Genomic DNA, 21,576 nt, shown 5'->3' with positions numbered 1-21,576 from the left:
GTAATCCCAGCACTTTGGGAGGCTGAGGAGGGCAGATCACTTGAGGTCAGGAGTTCGAGACCAGCCTGGCCAACATGATGAAACCCTGTCTCTACTAAAAATACAAAAAGTAGCCAGATGTGGTGGCGTGTGCTTGTAATCCTAGCTACTGGGGAGGCTTAGGCACAAGAATCACTTGAACCCGGGAGGTGGAGGCTGCAGTGAACCCAGATCGCACCACTGCACTCCAGCCTGGGCAACAGAGTGAGACTTTGTCTCAAAAAAAAAAAAAAAAAAAGCAAAATGATAAAGAATGGTAAAGACCTTTCTGATGCAGACTGACAGCTAACCCAGGACTGAAGCATAATTTTACAGTCTGATATGACTTGGACAGAGGAGCACCCTGCACCCTCCCCAAGGTTTCCTGTGTCCTGGGAGAACTGTGTTCTGCAGGGTATCAGCTTCCCCAGACGAGGCAGCCTGGCCCCGCTCTGGCACCCTGACTGTGTGTCCTCAGGGAAGTGATGTAACTTCCCTGGAGCTCAGTTTTCTGGGTAGAGTAACAGCGTACTCCTAGGAGGGCTTTGTAAGCATTAAATGTGATCCGGAATCTGTGAGCCTCTGCACATTAAGGGCTAATTAATGTGAGTGCTAATGATCACTTATGGCCGGTCCTTCTGGGCTGCCCCTTTTCTCTCAGATCCGGGACATCCACAGCTTGAGGACCACAACGTTCCATGGGCAGCAGGTGCTCTATTGGGAGTCAGAGAGCAGCCAGGCTGAGATGGAGTTCAGCGAGGACTTCCTTAAGGCTCAGGCCAGCCTGCGGGGCCAGTACTGGACCCTCCAATCATGGGTAACCGGAGGACCAGGACCCTCGTCCTGGAAGGGAAAGGAAGGGACCTGACGGTCATTGAACATTTGTTACGTGTCTGGCCAGCCCTGGAGGGTTGACCTCTGGTCTCAGTGCTTTCCAATTCGAACTTTTTCCAATCTTAGATATCTACTTTAGAGTCTTCTCCAATGTCCAAAAGGCTAGGGGGTTGGAGGTAGGGATTCTGGAAAGGCAGCCCCCATTTCCTCGGGTACCAATAAATAAAACATGCAGACTGACCGGCGTTTTTTTTCTTATAAGCTGTCCAGACCTGGCTTGAAAACCCATCCCATGGCAAAGCAGGGATTCGCTGGCCCCGCTTGGCTCTATCTTGATCTGCGCAAGCCGCTGGACATCCCTAGTTATCATCTTCCTATCCAGGAAGAAAAGCCAATCAGGATTCCACTCCGAGGCTGGCGCATTTGCCAGCTCCCTGCGAAGCCCCACCCGTGTGTCCTGGTGTGAGGGTCTGACCGCTAAGGTGTCCGCGCACCGCCAAACCCCGCCCCCTATGCTAATGATGCCCGCCTCCTTCGCGAGCAAGTCGCCGCAAACTGCGGGCCTCCGCCCCCTATGCTAATGACGCCCGCCCCCTCGGGCGCACCTCTCCGATGCCTGCGAGCCCCGCCCCGTATGCTAACGAGCTTCCCCCCGGCCCCGCAGCACCTCGCTGCAGCCTGCGGGTCCCGCGCCCTACAATAATGAGCACCTGCTACCCCTCGAGCTCACCTAGCCGCGGCCTGAGGGTCTCGCTCCCTAGGCTAATGAGCACCCGCCTCCCCTCGGGCGCGCCTCGCCGCAGCCTGAAAGCCCCGCCCCCTATGCTAATATGCTCCTTCTCCCACAAGGCAGCGCGCCGGTTCGGACGCGGCCGGCTACCGAGCCCTTTGTGAGGGCTGTGAGCTGCGCCTGACGGCGGCAAGATGAGCGGCTCAGGTGGTGCGCCCGCGGCGCCCGCCAGCTCTGCGCCGCCCGCGCAGGAAGAGGGCATGACGTGGTGGTACCGCTGGCTGTGTCGCCTGTCGGGGGTGCTGGGGGCAGTCTGTGAGTACCCGGTCCGGGAGATGGGCCGGCCCCGCCGCGCATGCGCGCCCCGCCCCGGCGGCCCCAGGGGAAAGGACCCGCTGGGGGTCGGGGGCCTGCCGGGCGCCTCCCGGGGCGGAGGAGTGGCTGGGCCGCCGGCAGCCGGCGTCCTGGGGTTGCCATGGTTACCGGCTCGGGTCTGGGCGCCTTGGTAGCCTGGGCTGGGCTAGCGCTTCTGGGAACATTCCTGGAGGGACCAGAAACCCCATGGCGGGGGGCACCGGCCTGGGGCACGTGACTGAGCCCTTCCCTCGCCCCCCAGGGGCTTTTGTGAGACTTTCTCGGTGATGCTCATGGAGCGCATGCCCACCTGGCCCGTAGTAAGCGTCAACTGTTGACTTGGGCGTAGGTGACGGCAGCCACGTTGCTAACCTTTGCGCGAGGATTGTTTATAAGGGAGGCGGGTGCACGGCTAGCTAGATTTCTGGCAGGAAGCCACTGGGCGGAAGTTTGCTGAGGGTCAGGTGGTGTCAGGGCATAGGTGGCCCCCGGGGGCCGCGGGGCAGTGAGCTGAGGGTCGGGCCTCTCCCTGGGTCCTCTGTCCGCTGTCAGCTCTCCCCCGTTGCTGCTGCCTTGGCCGCCTATCACCGGCCCTCCTCCCCTTCTCCGTACGCATCCCAGGCACAGACCCTGACGTTAGGCTCCCAGGGAAGCTAGGCTCTTAAGCGCAGCCAGAAAAGGACAAAGAGGGAGGCAGGTCTGCTCCAGGAGTGAATGGAAGCTGTACAGCTGGCCTTCCAGGGAAAGACAAGTCTGTCTGAATGATATCCTTTCCTTTCCTGTCTGCCCTCAACCTTGTGAATTACTGGAGTGGGCAAGGTCTTATAGAATGTCTGTCGAGGATGTCTGCAGGGTTTAAACACTGGCGCAGAGGGCTAAATCTGGGCCTGGGCAGGGCAGACCCCATCAGCTCTCCTGCGAGAAGGACCATCTTTTCACCTTGGGTTCCACAGCCTTTCCAGGTGGGTGGAGGGTGGAAGGAGGTTGAGGGTGGAGGGATGTTGAGGCAGGAGGGTGCGGGGCTAGGAGTGTGCTGCCCTTGCTACGCATGCCCTTATCCGGAGGCAACTGGATACAGTTGGACAGGCCCTACCCCCCAATCACAAAGAGGCCCCAGGTTTGTGCCACTGCTCTTCAGGGCAAGTACACTTTTGACTGTGTAGGAGACACTGGTGGGCTTGAAGTTAGGCATTGGTTCCAGTCCTCTCATGTCTGGTTAGCTGTTTTCCCCGCAGATTAGGGTGAGCAGTGCAGAGGGGTGACATGGTTAGTGGTGAGAAAGGAAAGGTCCTGACTGTGGCCTGTAGGCCACACCTCCTTCCTTCTTGGTCAGTGACCCTGCCGACTCACAGATTAGCCCTGGAGTCTTATTCAGTTCTTTTTTTTTTTTTTTTTTTTTTTTTGAGACGGAGTCTCGCTCTGTCGCCCAGGCTGGAGTGCAGTGGCCGGATCTCAGCTCACTGCAAGCTCCGCCTCCTGGGTTTACGCCATTCTCCTGCCTCAGCCTCCCGAGTAGCTGGGACTACAGGCGCCCACCACCTCGCCCGGCTAGTTTTTTGTATTTTTTTAGTAGAGACGGGGTTTCACCATATTAGCCAGGATGGTCTCGATCTCCTGACCTCGTGATCCGCCCGTCTCAGCCTCCCAAAGTGCTGGGATTACAGGCTTGAGCCACCGCACCCGGCCAGTTCTGTGACTCTCCAAGTGAGGTGCCTGTGCCTTTCGCGGGAGTACGTGGGGCTCTGTTGGGTCTACAGATGAAGCTTCAGGAGAGACCTGTGGCATTGCCCTGAGTTGTCAGTTGCATCTGCAGAATTTTGGGGGCACAGTTATGTGAATATTAAATGCTGTATTCCAGGGTAGAATGCAAAAATGCAGCGTGTTTTAGAGATGCAGCAGGATTTCAGACAAGGGTTGTGTGCCTGGCTGGTCCTTGGGGTAAAGTTTTCCTCCTCCAGGGTGAGGGGATCAGAGAGAGGAGCTGGAGAGGGTCTACCCTGGGTCCTGAGAGCATCTGGAGGTGATAGCTTGGGAGGGGACAGGATTGTATGGTGACAGCCCCCTCATGTGGAAGATACCAGCAATGAGGTCTCCAAGTGGACATCCTCCAGCCCTTTATTGCTAAAGGATTCCTGGCTGGAGCCTGCTGGTCTGGGTTGACACCTGGTCCTCCCCCAAGGCTGACTGTGGGTTGGACAGCTGGGGTAGGGTTGGAGCTGGAGACCAAATGCTGACTGCAGCAGGAAGCACAGCCGAGCTGTCAGGTGAGGCCAGGCACAGCGGAGAGGCAGGGAGCCGTGTCGCCCTTTGGGCACTCTGCTGGGGCAGGCAGGCCCCTTTGCACCTGTGGTTCTGGAACCCCTTGCTGTCTGAAGGCAGATGTCTAAGGCTGTGCTGAGGAGCAGTGCAACGCTTGAGTCCTTTGTTTTAGAAGGAGACCCTGGGGCCCACGAAGCAGTCCCACTGCAGTTCGGCTCACTTTATCTGGCTTCCTTGCCTGCTGTCTGCATAAGGTTACCTGGGAAAATGGAAAACGGCAGAATTCCAGACCCAGGTGGAGGGATCAGGTGCAGAGGAGCTGCTGCAAGTTTAATGAGCTGGTTGCTAATTGCTGCCTCCAAGGCCCCCCCTCAGCGATGGCCTGGGCTTGCTCCCTGCCCAGCAGCCAGCTCCTTGGACCCTCCTTGAAGGCTCCTGGAGTTCCTGGTGAAGCCGGGCTGCAGGCTGTGGGTAGAGGAGGGAGTTGGGTGCAAGAGACCCTGCTGGTGAGGTGCAGCAGGGAGGCGGGGAGTCAAGGTTGCACATCTGGGCATCAGAGAAGCCACGTTCTGGGGTGGAGGAAGACGCCCCCTCCCCTTCCTGGCCTCATGGCATTGTAGCAGTGTGTGGCTGGGCTGTGGGACTTGCTCATGTGCAAGAGGAGAAATGGGCCTCGGAAGATGAAGATAGCATACCAGCGGCACAGGGCTGGTGAGGAAGTTAGAGCTGGAACTGCTGCTCGGTCTTACCTGGTTCCCATCTGTGTTCTGAGAGAGGTACCCGTTGTCCCAACTAAAATCCAAGCCACATTTTCTGAGTCAGAGGACTTCTTATGTGGCTGGCCCTGTGAATGGTGACAAGTGACCCTTGCCAAAGGCTGAGTCTTGGGGGAGCACTGGCCTGAATCCTTGAGGGACATTCTCTCTTTAATCCTCCTTTAATCCTCACCTCCCTTTGAGGTGGATATTGATGTAGCTGGGGTCAAAGGGCCAGCTCCTCTGAGCCCTGGAGCGGAGAGAGGGTGCCGTGAGATCCACCTGCCACCTTGCTGCCACCTTGCTGTGGGGCCTGGGGCAAGCTGCTGCACCTCTCTGCATCTCCTCACCTATCTCAGATGATAGAGGGCAGGCTTCTGGGTGCTGTGAGAACTGTGTGCTGAGCATCCGCAGAGACTCTCGTCCTTTCCAGTCATCCCCCGAGGCTGCCATCCCAGCAGGCTCCCCCTGACTCCTTGCTGACTCCTGCCCGTCTCTCTTGTTTCAAGCTTGCGCGATCTCTGGCCTCTTCAACTGCATCACCATCCACCCTGTGAACATTGCGGCCGGCGTGTGGATGATGTGAGTAGCACATGGCCGTCCTGCCCCAGGGGTCTCGCTGGTCGGGAGTCTGTGGGGCGCCTCCTGGGGCAGAGGAGTGGCAGGGGCCATGGGAGTGGGCATCCTTGTGGTTGCCATGGTTACTGGCTCCAGCCTGGGCGCCTCAGGGCTTGTGGGTTTCTGGCCACAGCATGGGCTTCTTTCCCTTCATATCCCCACCATGTTTGGTTTCCTAATGAGAGGTCAGGGCCCAGGGAACGCCCACCCTGGCCTTCATCCAGTGCAGGGGCGAGGCCATCAGTGCTCCAGACATTTCTGGAGCATCCGCTGAGACCGCAGATGCCAAGTGCACTACACTGGGGCCCTCACCCTCTGGGAGCTCCCAGGACTGGAGTGGGGAAGGCCATTCGTTGGGGCTGGCTGAGCACTGGGTTGGATGGTCTGCTGGGAGAGGACGCTCTAAGTCGGAGCTGTGCTAAAGATAGATGGGAAAGGCGGGTCGGAGTTGTCACGGGAACCCGCGGTCAGAACACCCTCATGTGCGTTCCATGCCCACCTCCTGCCAGGGTGGCGCCATCCCATCGGAAGGGAAGGTGGGGTGAGGGCAGGCCCATGCAGCTTGGGGCACATGAGAAGTGGTTGTAACCAGGAATTGACTGTCCTCGTGGGGCTTGGTGCCTTGAGGGGCACAGAGCTGGACACGATTCAGATCCCGTCCTCAGAGACCTATGGCCAGTGGAGAGCCTCGGGGGCCTGCTGTGGCGGGGTCCCCAGCGCCTGTGCTGGCCAGTGGTGGATAGGGAAAGGGGATGGACAGAGAGGCGCGTGGCCCAGCTTCAGGGGGTGGAGTCGGAGCCTGGCCGAGTTTGAAGTGGAAGGGGCTGGCCCAGCACAGAGTGAGCCAGTGCTTGGAGGCCTGGTGTGTGGGAGGCTTGGGGCGGGGTGCAGTGGTTAAGAGTTGCAAAGAGAGTGCCTGCCCCGGGCTCGGGGTGGCTCTTGGGTGTCCTGAGCCTGCATTTCTGTTACACAGGCATAATGATGGCACTTTTCTCCCAGGCTTGGGGACAGACAGAAGGGCCTGGCTCAGTGTCTGGTAACTGATTGTTACCCACGCATAGAGAATACCATGACCACAGCAGACACCCTCCATCACCAGTGGCGTAGCTGTTCCCACCCCAAACATGGGGCTGGACGCAAGGACTTGCTAAAGTTCTTCCTTCCCAGCGTGGGCTTCCCCTGGGTGTCCCTGAGCCTGGGGCCAGTGGCATTGGGTGTGTGGGCAGCTCTCCGTGACTGTTTCGGGACTGCATGGCTCCAGCTCTCTGCCTCCCTGGTGGGGCAGCCTTCCTGGTGGTGGTGCCACTGACGGCTCTTGATGGCCATGGCAATAATACTAACAGCAGACAGAGGACGCAGCTGCCAGTGCTCCATCTGCGTATGAACCCGCTGCAGTGTTACAGCAGTGCCATGATGTGGGGTCCTCTTTCCTCCCTCTCACACAGGAGGAGAAAGGGACGCTGAAGCCCAGGGGCTTCCCTCTAGGAGTGTTCAGTTCAGCTGGGGAGATGGGTGCAGGAGCAGCTGGGGAGTGCTGGAGTCTTCAGCACAGGCTCTTCAAGGGGTACAAGCAGGTGCCCTGGAGCAGCCGGGCGGCTTCCCAGAGGAGGAGGGATGAGGGCAGGAGGGTGAGAGAGGTGGCATTCCTTATGGCACTGGCACTGGGGGCCGCCCTCATCCTCCTGGGATTGTCAGTTGCTGCTTTTCTCCTACCCTGGTCCCTGCAGCATGAATGCCTTCATCTTGTTGCTGTGCGAGGCGCCCTTCTGCTGCCAGTTCATCGAGTTTGCAAACACGGTGGCGGAGAAGGTGGACCGGCTGCGCTCCTGGCAGAAGGCTGTCTTCTACTGCGGGTGAGGGGCTACTGGGCAGGGTCCTGTGACACAGTTCCCCAAAACCCCACTGGCAAAATAGGACCCAAAAGTCAGGTGAGGGTGGGCAGTGTATTCAGTTCTTCTCTGTACAAGTGTAAACTGGGATTGCCTTTGTGCACAGTGATTTGCTGATAGCTGCCAAAACATGCCCCAGTGGTGCTGCACCCGGGAACTCAGCTGTCGCTGTGCTGTAGTCACTGGAAGGTTCAGAGGTATATGAGCATGTGTGGCAGCATTCCGTGCAGTTGAGAGAAATGGGAAGCGTCTGGAATTTTGGTCCATCCCCTGGGAGTTGTTAACCGGATGATAGTAGGTCTGTAGGACATGTTTCTCTGCAGCCTTTGCGAAGAGTGGGTTCATCTAGATGTCCTGACGTGAAAGGGGAGAAGCAGGTTGCAGAGCAGAAAATGTGGTTGCCCTCTAAATACGCTCGTTAAAAATTTTCCCATTTCTAACAATGAAATCAATATGTAATACTTCTCTGAGTCATAAGATGGAACTGATTTCAGGATAAGTGTAATACATGGAAGCTTCTAGAATGCCTCTAGTGCATAGGAGGCTGGTGGCAACAGTATTTATTATTGTCTAGGTTATCTTTAGAAAGAAGTCTAGATGCAAGCTTGCTTTCCCTTCAGAGAGGCCTGGTAGTTTTGATGGTAAGAGCACAAGCCACATGCTTACTTGTGGAGCCATCTTCTGCCGTATCTAAATCACGAAGGACACAGGATCACAGAGCTCTTATCTACACGCAGTGTCATGTCGCTAGGGGTTTAAAAAACTATTTTAAAAATGCTAGCCATAATGGAAATTCATTAACAATAATTTGGAAAATAGAACAATGTTACTCGAAGCCCACTGCCTGCTAATCTTCTGATGTGTGTGCTTCCTATCTGCAGGCATTTTTTTAAAAGCCTGCTCTTAATACAGTTATAACCATCATGAATAAGTTTGTATCCTGCTTTTTTCACGTAGTGTAATGATACAAGCATTTTAACATCGCCACAGATTTTATAACATTCTTTCAATACAGGAATGTGCGTTCAGCTGGATGATTTTCTTCATTTCTTAACTGGTGTAAATCGAGCTGTGGTAAACATCTGTCTGCTAAAACTTTTTCTGTGTTTATGATGATTTCCTTAAGATCTATTTTCAGGTGTGGAATTACTGGGTCAAAGATTCTGATCATTAAAAATATTTTAAGACGCGTGGCTACGTTGCTTTCCAAAGAGGTCCCTTGAGTCTCTCCCCCGCCCCCACCCCTGCCCAGGGCTGCACACCACTTCACATTTGCATTTATCTATTTGTTATCTAAGAGGAAAAATATTTTCCCGCATGTTCCCATTGCATTTTCTGATTTGAAAATTTTCAAGTTTCCTTTTTAACCTGTGGGAACCTCAGTGTTTTGCTTAGCAAGTTCAGTGTGTTTTCTGTATTAAAGATTCAATGATCCTTGGTTGTATTTCCTGCAACTATTTTTCCAGCCTGTTGTCTGCCTTTAATTATTTGTCAGAAGGTTCCCCTCTGTGGTCTTTCTTTTTCTTTGTAATTTCTATTATTATGTTATCATTTTGAAGTTTTTTAATGACAAAAATCTCACAACCACATGTCTACAAGAATGGAAATTCAGATAGAATGCAATTGGCCATGAGTCTCGTCCTCCCGCACAGGCAGCCTCCTCTAGGAAGGCGACAGGACAGAGTGCTGTTCTCCAACCTGCAGGTATCCTCCTGGCCCAGTTAGCCTAGGAATTGCTGCTGGCCTGGAAATTCCAGCCAGGATGGAGAATCAGCCCCGGGGATGCGTACGCCCCAGTGGACCCTGCCACCAGGTGATGCCAAACAGCAGCAAGATCTAGGCTGACCCTGCAGACCCCGCAGCCTGCAGCCCTCCCATGATGAGACCCTCCCATCATGAGACCCTGTGTTCCATGTGGTTGAATTCTGGGGACCTTATTTGTGGCGATGTAGCTGGTGTTACTCTAGGACTCAGTGCATTTATTTAGTGCCTGTGGTGTTTAGCATTGTGTAGTTAACATGCCTGACCTCAGACAAAGTTTGATCCCCTCTCCACGGTGGAGATTTTGAGTAACTTGCCCGCAAAGCTAGTAGGGCCTGGATGGGAAGCCAGATTCTCTGTCACAGCCTCTTTCTGTCATAGTGAGGGCACTGGACCATCTCGTTACTGGTTAGCCCTTTTTGGGACCACAGACCCCTTCAAAAATCTGATGAAAGCGTTGGATCCTATTCCCAGAATGGAACAGTTTTACAGACAAGTTCAGGGCCGATCAAGGACTTTCTGAAGCTGTGTCTCAGTTGATTTTTTGGGATCCTTCCTGTGCCCTGGGTGTCTAGAAAGGGGGCTGGGCCGAGTCTGGGAAGCAGGGAAGGATGTGGTGGCTGTGGGGCTGGACAGCCCCCCTTGACCTCTGCTTCCCCCCCAGGATGGCAGTTGTTCCCATCATCATCAACCTGACCCTGACCACGCTGCTGGGCAACGCCATCGCCTTTGCCACGGGGGTGCTGTACGGACTCTCTGCTCTGGGCAAAAAGTGCGTCTGCTGGGCCCAGCCCCTGGGCAGGGCCTTCCTTCCCCCCGCTGCCTCCCCCACCGAAGTCCCTCAGTGAGGAGGGTCTGAGAGTGGCCCCTTTTAGCCAGTGGAGACTGAGGCAGAGGTCCCAGTGACTCCCGGTGCTTCCAGGGCTCAGCTCTAACAGGTGAAGACAGAGGATTCACAACACTTCTGCGTGGCCCAGTCTTGCCCTGTCACGGCCTGCAGCAAGGATAGCAGACATATGACTGGTGGGAGCCCCTTCCCCTCCCGGGTCTGCACCGGGCATTGTAGTCAGTTGCCACCCTCTCCTGCAGAGCCCAGACTGAGGCTGGTTCCTTCTCAGCCCATCATCCCAAGAAGCCTGGGCCCCTCTCAGAGGGGACAAGACAGGCCTTTGCCACCCCAGCAGTTGTCTCTGGGGAAATCAGAATGCCTGCAGGTCACACTTGGGTCACTTGCAGGAAGCGGGCAGTGGTCAGGAGGGCTGTGGGCATGGGGCTGGCGCTCCACGTGACGCTGCCTCTCTCTCTCCCCAGGGGCGATGCGATCTCCTACGCTAGGATCCAGCAGCAGAGGCAGCAGGCAGATGAGGAGAAGCTCGCGGAGACTCTGGAGGGGGAGCTGTGAAGGGCTGGGCTGGGCACCCCTCCCTCCCTGCCCCCTCCTCTGGCTCTGTGTGAGTCCAAGTGAGGCCTGGACTGTCCACACTGAGGCACAGCCTGGAGAGGGGCTTCTGCACCTGCCCCTACACCTGGAGTCCTCTGCTCTCTTCTCCAGACTTGCTTAAGCCAGGAGCCCCTGGCTGCTGGTGTGAGAGTCTGGGCTGCTGGACTTGAGGCAGAGCCGAGCAGAGCCTGCAGCAGCTGTGTGGACACCAGCTGGCCTTGCTCCTCCACTGGGTGGGTCTGCAGACCTCACACCACAGACAGGGCTGCCAGTGACCTGGGAGCAGCCTCCCCTGGAGATGCTGGTCCTGGCTTGAGGGGAGGTGCAAGTGGGACCCTGCCACCTGGACACTGGGCAGAGGGACCTCCCCCAGCTCTCTTGGCAGGTACAGCCCCAGGGTCCGGGACAGCCTGCCACTGCCAGCAACCTCCCACCGCTGCTTAGGGTGCAGCCCCCACTGCCACCCCGCCTTCTCAAGAAGCCCACAGGGCCCCTAAGGTGCATCCCTGTACCTGGAACTGCAGCCTTGGCAGTGACCGGACAGCTGGGTGGGGGATGCTCCCTGCCAACTCCTGGAACCTTGGACAGGCCACCCCAAGACCCCGCAGCTGCCCCTGCTCCCTGGGCCTGCTAAGGCCCCTAGGTTCTGCCCATCACTCCCCCCCACCCGCTGGCCTTGGTGCTAAGGAAGTGGGGAGAGCAGGCTCTCCCTGGCATCACTGAGGGTGCCCACCCTCTCCCTGTTGTGGCCCCATCATGTCAGCCGCAGCCCAGCCCCGTGGGCCAGTGGGTCTGACCTCAGCACCCACTCAGGTTCTCCTGCCGGCCTGCTCAAGCCCTGCCCTCAGGGAGCCTCTGCCTTTTAAGAACTGGGCAGAGGCCACAGTCACCTCCCCACACAGAGCTGTCCTCACTGCCCCGGGTGCCAGGCCATCTGGAGCCAGGCCTACCCAGGGAGGACACAGAGAGCTGGTGCCCAGGAAGTGCATCCCCGTATTCCCTCTGCCCCGTGGCCTCAGCCCGCTGGCCTGACTGTGAGGCTGGCTCTTGGCCATCAGGCAGGTGCCTGGTCAGGCCTGGCTTAGCCTGGGTGGGGCTTGGCAGAAGTGGGAGGGCATGGAAGATATTCCATCTGGGTCTGACCCCAGGCTGGGCCTGTGCTGAGCTTCAGGAGCAGAGGTACTGGGTCTTGCTAAGTGGACTGTTTCCCAGGAACACCTCTTGGGCCCATCTGTGTCTGAGGTTGGGAGTGGCAGGCTGGTGGGCTGGGTGTGGGGTTCTTTGGGTCCTGCCCAGTACTGCCCTGGGGACTTGTCTGTGGGCTCCTGGGTCAGCAGCACCCCACCCCCGGGAGTCTGGCCAGCTGAGCCCCGGGGTGGCAGGGGCATTATAGCCTGGTGGACACGTGCCTTCAGGGTTCCTCCGGGGCCACTTTCCTCAGGCCAGTGCTGGGCTCAAAGGGCTGTGTGTGTGTATATATATGTATGTGTGCGCGTGCACGCATTTGTCCCATGTATGCAGTGAGTGAGACCTGTCTACCTCCCACGAGAAGCAAGGGCTCTGCCCGCCCTCTGCTCATTCCTACCCAGGTAGTGGGGCCCCGGGTCCCCTTCTGCCTGGCCTGCCTGCTGCTGCCCCTGCCAGAGGGGCCTCAGTGACAGCCAGAGACAGCAGGAGAAGGGTTGGCTGTGGATCAAGGAAGGCTGCCCCTGTGCCCTGTGGGGAAATGGTGGGTGCACTGCTGGATGCAGAGGTGGAAGGCCCTCAGCCACAGGCCAGAGCGGGTGGGTCACCTGTCCCAGGTTCCCAGCAAGTCTGCAGCTGTGCGGACCTGGGGCCTCTGACCCTGTCTCCCAGGGAGTGTGCTGTCCAGCAGGGGCCCTGCCTTGCAAGGAACGTCTCTTCCAGCGGCCGGGCCACTCCTGCCTCGTCTGGGCTGTGTGTGGCGCTCTTTCCCCCTTGTCTGCACCTCTGGGTTCTGTGTGCGTCTTGAGCAATAAAGTACGGCCGTGGCTTGCGTGCCTGTCCTTACTCCCTTCTGCTTTGGTGCCTGTGTGTGTGTGTGTGGAAGCCACGCAGGAGCCGCTGGCCCAGGAAACAACTACAGGTCCTATCCCGAGGCTGCCTCTGGCATCACAGAGTGACCTGCTCAAGGTCACACAGTTAGGAAGAGGAGCCTGTTAAGGGCGGGCCTCGCTGTAGGCTTCCCCTCACAGCAGCCTCTTCCCTGCCCTGCTTGGCTGTGGATCAGCAGTCAGTGGCCCTGGCAACCTTGGCTGGTTCGGGTCTAGCCTGGCTGCTGTGGGGGCTTCCCTCCTGGAGTAGACCCCACTCTTTCCTCGCTAGGGCTACAGGCCCAGTTCCTTTATTTTTATAAAAGGGTGAACACAGTTTGCGGATAGGAGCTGCCTGTTCCCAGAGGTTGGGCTGGGGCAGGAGGAAGTGGCCACACCAGGTCCTTTGCCCTGGCATTTTGTGTGTGTCCGGGGGGGGGGGGGGCAGGGGGAATGGAGTTTCACTCTCGTCGCCCAGGCTGGAGTGCAATGGCATGATCTCAGCTCATTGCAGCCTCCACCTCCCAGGTCCAAGCAATTCTGCCTCAGTCTCCCAAGCAGCTGGAACTACAGGTGTGCGCCACCACACCTGGCTTTTTTGTATTTGTTAGTAGAGACGGGGTTTTACCATGTTGGCCAGGCTGGTCTTGAACTCCTGGCCTCGGGTAATCCGCCTGCTTCGGCCTCCAAAAGTGCTGGGATTACAGGCATGAGCCACTGCGCCTGGCCTGCCCTGGCTTTTGAAGTCCAGGATGTTCCCTGTGGTGTCCACAAGACTTGGGGGGGGGGGGGGGCGGTCAGAGCTGGGTCTTCCTTGCACAGCCAGATGCCACCAGATCAGAACGCGACGATATGACTACATTACTTGGCTGCCTCCAGCCCTGTTCTCTCAGTCCTCCCCGTAGCCTTCTGTGGGGTGTGTCCTTCACGCAAGGGTAAAGGACTAGGTCTGAGGTCACCCAGCAGGGCCGTGACCCTGGACGCAGGGTTGTGTGCTCTCCTGTGGCCCATGGCTACGTGCGGCACTGTGGGCCGCCTGAGCTAGGGCTGTGGCTGGACAGCAGTGTTACCTGTCCAGAGCCAGGGCCACGCGCTGCTGAGGCCCCATCACGCTGCTCTTCCTGTGCTCTGGCTGGTGGCAGGGATGACTGCTGCCTCTTGGTCCCAGGGTGCAGGATTGCAGCCAACACAGGCCCAGCCACTGGGGGTTTGGCCCCCTCCAGGCAGGGACCCTGACCTAGCGCAAGAAGGACCTTCTCCCCGTGCGGAAGAAGGACTCGATCTGCTCCAGGGACCGTCCTTTGGTCTCGGGCACACAGCAGCCTGTGAACACCAGGCTCACCAAGCAGATGGCCGCGAAGAAGAAGAAAGGCACCTGGAGGCCGAAGGCGCTCTGTGGGTGGAGAGTGGGGCCGGGTCACAGGGAGAAGATCCAGGGTCCTCCTGCCCCAGGAGGAGCTCATGGGCCCTGCTGGTAGCAACCAGCCGTGTGGGGCGTCATCTGGTCCTTCCTGTGTTCAGAGACGGCTCCCCCACACCAGGGCTCCCTGACTGCCCCCAGAACAAATCTGAAGGCTTTAGCCCCGTTTGTGGTCCTTGAAGTCTGCATCCCATCTGCCCCTCAGCCTTCCTCAGAGGCTGGGCCCTCTGGCCTCAGCTCAGGTAGCCCCTCCACTCCCCTTACCCAGCGCTGGCGTCCCAGCTGTTCCACGCCGCAGCCTACAGGAGGCCTGCCCCACAGCCTGGTAGGCACGCAGGTTCTTCTTGGACCCTCTAAGCTGATGGACTCACTCTGGGTTGCCTGCCCTCCCCCAGCCCCACTGAGGGGACCACTGCGGGGACAGGTTAGGCACTGGCCTGGGCTGCCCTAGCCAGCTTCTCCCTCATGGGAACTTACCCTGGGCCTCACGGATTCTGGCTGGTCACAGGGCCCATAGTTTTGAATCAGGAGGCAGGGGGAGTGGGAGGGGTTGGGGAAGCGTGTGGGAGGGGAAGGGGGTAGTGTGGGGGTGCGGCTGAGACCCAGTGCCCAGGAGGGCGGGAGATGGAGCACGGTGGGGAGGTGGTCTTCCTGGGCTCCTGGCAGGGTTCTGGGCCATGTCCTGCCCTGGTCTGGGAGGTAACCTGACTTCTCAGAACAGTCTCCTGAGCCTGTTCCTGTTTCTCGTAATGAAGAGCCTTTGCCGGACTGTCGCGTGACCACTCTGGGGCCTCTGAGTTCAGGGGGTGTGTGCTCATCTCCTAGGGTCACTGAGAGTTAGGAGCCTGACAGAGCTGGCTTTGGCATAGCCCCTGGCACTGAGAAGGGTCCTAGTCAGTCAGAGAGGGCCTGGGGGCCCAGGGCTGAGCACTCACCACCACTGGCAGGAAGGACTTGGTGAGGACGAAGGCGGTGAGCCAGCTGGCCAGCACGCAGAGCCCCGAAGCCACACCACGGGCCCGCAGGGGCAGGACCTCAGACATGAGCAGCCAGGTGATGGGGCCCCAGCCCATGGCATAGCCTGCTCGGAGGAGGAGGCAGGCTGAGGCCCTGTGGGGCGACTGGAGGCGGCTGTGTCTGTCTCCACTGAGCTGCTGGAGACCCCCTTCTCCAGCCACCCCGGACACATCACCCATCCCTTAACACCCGAGACAGCCTGCCCCTCTGAGCCACCGCCACACCTACCCATAATGAAGAACATGGTGGCCAGCAGGGGCACCAGGGTGAGGTAGCCAGCGGGTGCTGCCAGGGGCTGCGCCAAGTCCCCCCAGGACTCACTTTCCAGGCCCGCAGTGCTGTTGGGGCTCAGAGGCCTGGGGCCAAAGTGGATGTACAGCCCCAGAGTCAGGTTGGCAGCAAACATGATGGCCGCTGTGGACAGACAGGTGGCCTTGTGGGGCCAGGACCCTCTGAGCCAGCTGTTTCTCTCAGAGTTTTTTCTACAGAGCCCCCTGATACTTGCGTGGTCCAGCCCGTGTCTGGGACTAGAGACCCCTAGCAGGGCAGCAAGCTCTGTCTCCAGCCACGTGTCAGGTTCCCACCATGCCCACCATGGAGTGTCACAGCCAGTGTATCCACTCGGAGCCCCAGTGGACCTTTCTGGAGCCACTGGCCAGGGCCAGGGCCAGGGCCCTGCTGATGCTATGGAGGCAGGTGCCCTGCAGTTCCCAGACACACAGCCCCACCCCGAGGCAGGCCTGCACACCCAGCCCAGCCCCGACCCATGCGGAGGAGTGGGGCAGGAGGGCTGGCTGCAGGGTGCTTACCTGAGACGAAGAGCAGCACCTTGCGGCCAGCGAGGTCCATGGTGAGGGCAGCGATCAGCACAGACAGGAGCCGCACAGCCCCAACGATGGCTGCGTCGTCCTTCGGGGGCTATGGGGAGGGAGGCCACCAGGGTTGAAGGACTTGCCTACTGTTCCCGTCCCCCTCCAGGACCCAGCTTGTCCCTGCCGGCACTGCAGGGGCTCAGGCCAGAAGCTCAGCGCAGGACTGAGTGGCCTGGCACCTGTAGCATGCTGGGCATCTACACTGTCCGAGCCTATAGGGCCTCCTGGGCAGGCACACGTCTGCTCTGCCCACCACTACACTCAGCTGGCACAGAATCCAGGCGTGATGATGACTTGCCGAACCATGCTGTTACTAATCTCCAAATCTCATCTCACTGTGAGCTTTGGGGCAGGCCTATGGAGATGTGCTGCTATCTTCTTGCAGAGGAGGAAGTTGAGGTTCAGAGGGGAAAGTGACTTCCCTCATCAAGTGGCAGATGCCACAGGGCTCTGAACCTGGGGTCTATGGCCTCAAGGGGTCCACGTTTCTATAAAGCTGGTTTCCTTTGTAATCCCATGTATTTTATTTAATTTTAAAAATTTCTGTATGTTTTTAGAGACAGGGTATCGCTCTGTCACCAGGATGGAGCGCAGTGGTGAGATCGTGGCTCGCTGGAGTCTCAGACTCCCGGGCTTAAGTGATCCTCCTGCCTCAGTCTCGTGTTGGGATTATGCCAGTATTTTATTTTAAAACATTTAAGCTTTTCTTAAAAACATTCTGAGAAGAGGTGAAGGCACAGGAACTGTCTCCACATGGCCCAGATCTCAGATCTTGCTGTGGCATCCCTGACACCTGGCACAGAGCAGGTGTGGATAAGGCCGGGGGTTGGGTAAATGTAGGAGCAGGCCGTGCCTCCAAAGCCGGGCCTGCCCTGCCAGCCTCCAGGGTACCCCATGGGTGGGCGCCGGCCAAGGCTGGGCTCTCACCAGCAGGACAGCGGTGCTGTCGAAGATGGACTGCAGGTAGACCAGGATGGGCGTGATTCCCGTCAGCTGCTGCAGGAGACGCATCAGCAAGGCCACGGCAATGGGCCGGCACACGTGGGGGGCCCGTACCTCAGCCCACGACACTCGGCTGCTCTGAAACACAAGGCCGCCACTGAGGGTGTTGGGCCAGCCTCTCCAGTAGGCGCCATCCTGCCCTGGACTGCCAGGGGTTGGGTGGGAGACCCCCTTTTTTCTCTTCTCCAGGAAAGAACCAGCTTACCAGGCCACCCAGGCTCTGGGGACAGCCCCCCAACCCCAACCCAGGCACTTGGATTAGTGGGAACTACTGTGGTCCTGTCTTCTAGGAAAAGCCTCCATGGCCACACAGAGCTGAAGTGTGGGAGGCGGGCCTGCTAGGCTCGTGCGCACACCCTCCTGCACCTGTCTCCGGACGTTGTCCTGGATCTGCTCGAACTCCCACTGGACATCAGCGTCCGTCCCGCGCAGCCAGGCCAGCGCCCTCAGGGCCTCCTCATCCCTGCCCCGAGAGAGCAGGAAGCGCGGCGAGTTGGGCATGAAGCTGAGTAGCAGGATCATGACGAGCACGGGCGCCTCCCCAGCCACAGCCAGCCAGCGCCACGGCAGCAGGAGGCCTGGGGGCGAGGAGTGGGTGAGGGGCCAGGTCCAGGCCTGGCAGAGCCCTTTCCCTCTGGAGCCTCTGAATAACCTCATCTGCCCTTTAAGGTCTAGTCCAAGGGCCACCTCCTATAGGAAGCCTACCCTGATTGCCCCAGGCAGGGTGGGGCTGCAGGTATTGTTCAGCCCCTGGCACATAGTGGGAAGTCCTTGGAAGGTCTTAGGGCCAGGGCAGGATGAGGAAGGACTAGGCTGGGCAGGCAAGGCCGTGGGCCTCCACCCAAGACCTCCGTGCCCCCTCAACTGAGCAGCTGCATGCACTGTGACTTCTTTTCTATCTGGACTTCCCATCTGAGATGGCATTTGATGGAAGCTTTCTGCCGTTAAAATATAGTCTGGCGACTGTGGGTCCAGGAGAAGCCCTGGCTGCCCCAGCTAGGGACTGGGCCTGTGGCTAGAGGGGCAGGCCCTGCCTGGAGGTGCGCAGCAAGGTGCTGGCTGAGTGGGGCTGGGATGCCAGATCTCTTGCCTCTCAGCCCAGGATCTGTTCTGGGGCAAATCATTCCTTTTCCACCCATGTCTACCTTGGCGGCACCCACCCCTCCCGCCAGCCTGCACACAGGAGTGCAGGGCCATACTTGCCCAGGGCGTAGAGAGACAGGGATCCGAACACTGCCATGAGCTGGGGTGTGGCCCCCAGAGCCCCACGAACGCCTGGGGGAGCAATCTCAGACACGTACACCTGCAAGACACAACCGCCGCACCAGGTTTTGCTGAGAATGCAGGTTCCAAGGCCCGGCCAAGATGGGAGGGGCAGCCCTTGTGAACCCCGGAAACTGGGAAGTGGAGGCTTTCTGGTGGGGCTGTGTCCTGGTCATGACTCACTGCAGGACCTTGGGCGGCCTGCCTGATCTCCCTCTGTCCTCTGTTTCCCTAACTGTGAGGTGGGTGGAAGGACTTAGCTTGGAAATGAGCAGCATGATGCTGGGAAGGAGGCCCGAGGGCTCCCAGGCTCCAGGGCTGAGCAGGTGAGTCCATGCCTCCCAGTGAGTTCTGTCTCCTCTACTGGGCTCACCAGGCCCCGTGTGGAGTACCGGATAAGATAAGAAGGTCTCAGGGAGGGTGTAGGGCAGGGACTTCCCTCTCCTACCCATTGCTCAATGCGGATTCTCTCCAATTGAGTAATACATCTGACCAGTCAAGAAATGGGGTAGAAGGCTTGGAAAGTCCAGAGTGGGGGCAGCTGGGGACCTGGAGACAATTTCCCCCAAATTAGCTGCCCTGCTGGGGGTGAGCTGAGGGCATCCGCAGGGAAGGCAAACAATTCTCATTGCCCAGAAGGCATGGAGGCCGGGAGGCCTTAGTCAGATGGAGGCTCAGCACCAATACGGAGGCACTGGGGCCCCTGGGTGGGAAGGCCTGGCCTTACCGGGATGCAGGCAGCTGTGAGCCCCCCGGCGAAGCCCGTCAGCGTCCTTCCAAGCAGCAGCATCCAGAGGCCGTGCGCACCCGCCATGAGCGCGTAGCCGGCCGCTGACGGCACAGCTGAGAACATGATGCTCAGCTTCCGGCCCAGGAGGTCATTGAGGATCATGGCACTCAGGCCTCCGGCTGCTGCTCCCAAGGTGAACACGGACTGCAGGGGAAGGGGGTGCAGGGCACATATGTCTGGGCACTGCACACTCCACTCTCATCAGAGTCCAGGGACAGCTTCTTCCCTAGGCCGACCCCAGGAGCTGGTCAAGCACTTGGCCAAGTCATGCACTTGAAGCAGGGAGCCTCCTGTCTTCAAGGGACAGCCATTTGTTAGGGATGCTCAAACAGGGAGTTCTGCTCTAAGGAAGAGGCGCTGCCACATATACACAGTGGTTCTGTCCAGCCTGATGTTTAAATGTCTAATGTTTTAATACAGGAGAATTCTGTGACTTGAAGGCCCTGGGCTTTAAGATTTGGAGGTTCTTAAGTTCCCTGTACAGCAGCAACTGGGACCCCCTCTGGACTCTGCTAACTGGTAGTGGGACCTGGGCACATTGCCCAGCCTGTCTGAGCCTCGGTTTCTTGGGCTGTCTTACGGGGAGAGCACAAGTTCTACCTCGTGGGGTTGGCCCTGGGAGTCAATGAACGTTCAGTGCCCAACACGTGCCTGGCACATAGGAAGTGCTCAGTAAACCTTATCTTAACTACTATGTTGTAACTACATTTGAGACTATTAAGATTGTAATTCTAGACTCTAGGACTTTGGGATCTTCCTCTCCATCAGCCCACAATCTGTCCTGCAGACCCTCCTTGCCCCAGCCAGTGCGTCTCCCCACTGACACCTGATACCCTTGCCCCCATCCAGCCAACTGTGGGTGTGGGGACCTGGGGAAGCCTCAACCCCACCTAGTGTAGACCCTGACAGCCACCTCCCCACCTGCTCCTTCACTCTCTCCACTGGCTTTCAGTTCCTCATTTCAGAGGAATCCTGTAGCTTTACCCCACCCACCAGTGGCCTGGATGGTTGGGGGAGGGGGGACCAGGGCCCTGGAGGGGCTCCCAAGGTAGAGAATTTGGGAGGTCCCTAGCTGGAGACAAGGCTCAGCAGGTCCCTGCTCCCTGCACCCACCCTCCTCTGAGGATGGTCCTTACCCCGAACCAAGATGCCTGGGATTTGGTCAGATGCAGGTCGGGATCCAAGGAGTGCTCCAGGGCTGGGATGACAGGGGATGTGTAGACCAGAGCATATCCAAAGCTGAAATTGCCGAGCACTGCGGCGAAAGTGGCCAGGAACACCCTTTTGTTCTGCAGGGCCCTGGTGATGGTGGCGGACAAAAGGACCAGGGTCTCTGAGTCCCTCCTCCAGGAACCATTGCCTTTTCTGAACCCAGTGGCTGCCCAGTTCAGCGGGCAGTGCTGGGGAGGCCTGGGTCCAAGGCCATTCAGGTTCCCAGGGCCTGAGCCCCAGCTCCCCTGGGAAATTCCCAGGCCATTGTTAGCTCATCGCGGTGGCTGAGCCTCTGGTGCTGGGGCCTTTTTTCCGGAAGAGGAGGCTCTGGTTCTGCCCCCAGGTCTGCGGCTGGAGGCTTGCTATGTGACCTCAGGCAGACCCCTTGCTCGCTGGGACCTCAGTCTTCCTGTCTGTGGCAGTAGGGGGCTGGGCCCGGTACTCCCGTGGATCGTTCCTTCCCTTAGGGGGACGGGTTCCTTAAATAGGAGTAGCGTGTCCGCGACAGGAGGGAGCCAGATGGCCCCTCGGTGGCGACTAGGTCAGGGGAGGCCCAGGGTGGGAGCGTGCCGCCGGCTGCAGGGAACCAGAGCCACCCCCAGGCCTCACCCCCAGTCCCCAACCCAGCGACTCACCCGACCCGCGCCCTGTCCCCTGGCGACGGGGGCGGCTTCTCGGGGAAGGTGTCGTAGTCCGGGCCCTCGGCTCCCAGCAGCGGCTCCTGCATGGCCGGGTCTCTCTCCGGGCAAGCGGAGGGCGCTCAGACTGGAGCAGCCGCACCGGGCCCGCAGCTCCACCGGCCAGGCTCCGCCCCTCGGCCGCGATTGGCTGCGGGAGGGCCCTGCAGAGCCGCGCCGGCCAATGAGGCGGCCGCACGCTGTCCCAATGCTCGGATGCGGACCCGGCTTCCCAGGGCGCGGCCCGCACCGCGTGCGCACCCAAAGGTCCCGCCCCCGAGACAGGATGGGGGGGTCCCAGGGCAGAGCCCCTGCCCGATTGTCCGGGGTCCTCGCGGAGGGCCGGGAGCTGCTCACCCGGGCGGCTTTTGCAGGCCTGACTGCGGCAATGCGCGCAGGCCTCGTCGTACCTGCTCCCGCGGGATGGAAACCGAGGCCCAGAGAGGTGAAGCCGTTTGCCAGGTCACAGCGAGTGCGCACCTCGCTCCGCCTTATGCTCTAGCCCTCCCTGTTGCGTGGCGTCTCAGGGCCACCTCTGCCCTGGCTCTCCCTGGCACCAGGAAATCGCGGTGTGTCAGGGCAGCAGCGGATGTGCGGGACGAAGGAGGCA

The 21,576-nt window shown here is 59.0% G+C and overlaps 3 protein-coding genes across 5 annotated transcripts in view; 2 read left to right on the top strand and 1 right to left on the bottom strand.

The window, feature by feature from the left end:
- ADAMTS13 (ADAM metallopeptidase with thrombospondin type 1 motif 13) overlaps positions 1 to 1,092 on the top strand; it is a 39,197-nt gene extending 38,105 nt beyond the window's left edge. The window contains exon 30 of the mRNA XM_030919476.1: positions 680 to 1,092. Within this exon, the coding sequence (XP_030775336.1) occupies positions 680 to 886 (207 nt within the window). The 3' untranslated portion in view covers positions 887 to 1,092. The remainder of the gene's footprint in view (positions 1 to 679) is intronic.
- Positions 1,093 to 1,674: 582 nt separating this feature from the next.
- On the top strand, positions 1,675 to 12,698 carry CACFD1 (calcium channel flower domain containing 1). The gene is made up of 5 exons (XM_010372788.2): positions 1,675 to 1,897; positions 5,460 to 5,532; positions 7,296 to 7,421; positions 9,883 to 9,990; positions 10,530 to 12,698. Exons 1-5 carry the CDS (start codon positions 1,777 to 1,779, stop codon positions 10,618 to 10,620), a joined length of 519 nt encoding a protein of 172 aa, XP_010371090.1. The 5' UTR covers positions 1,675 to 1,776; the 3' UTR covers positions 10,621 to 12,698.
- Positions 12,699 to 13,008: 310 nt separating this feature from the next.
- SLC2A6 (solute carrier family 2 member 6) lies at positions 13,009 to 21,442 on the bottom strand. Of its 3 annotated transcripts, none has more exons than XM_030920237.1 (10): positions 20,925 to 21,442; positions 20,214 to 20,376; positions 19,015 to 19,221; positions 18,228 to 18,327; positions 17,391 to 17,602; positions 16,950 to 17,102; positions 15,960 to 16,068; positions 15,472 to 15,564; positions 15,069 to 15,214; positions 13,009 to 14,106 (listed from the first exon to the last, which is right to left on the bottom strand). In XM_030920237.1, the coding sequence occupies exons 1-10, from the start codon at positions 21,014 to 21,016 to the stop codon at positions 13,951 to 13,953; spliced, it is 1,431 nt and encodes a 476-aa protein (XP_030776097.1). In that variant the 5' UTR covers positions 21,017 to 21,442; the 3' UTR covers positions 13,009 to 13,950. The 3 variants fall into 3 exon arrangements, with proteins under 3 accessions (XP_030776097.1, XP_010371088.1, XP_010371089.1); XM_010372786.2 differs by having other exon boundaries at positions 15,379 to 15,564; positions 20,925 to 21,438; XM_010372787.2 differs by lacking the exon at positions 15,472 to 15,564 and having other exon boundaries at positions 20,925 to 21,440.
- Between the last annotated feature and the right edge of the window lie 134 nt (positions 21,443 to 21,576).

The sequence above is a fragment of the Rhinopithecus roxellana genome, chromosome 16, assembly GCF_007565055.1.
Source record: "Rhinopithecus roxellana isolate Shanxi Qingling chromosome 16, ASM756505v1, whole genome shotgun sequence".
Classification (NCBI taxonomy): domain Eukaryota; kingdom Metazoa; phylum Chordata; class Mammalia; order Primates; family Cercopithecidae; genus Rhinopithecus; species Rhinopithecus roxellana.
Note: the sequence above shows the minus strand (reverse complement) of the source record. Positions and strands in the feature narration are given on the sequence as shown.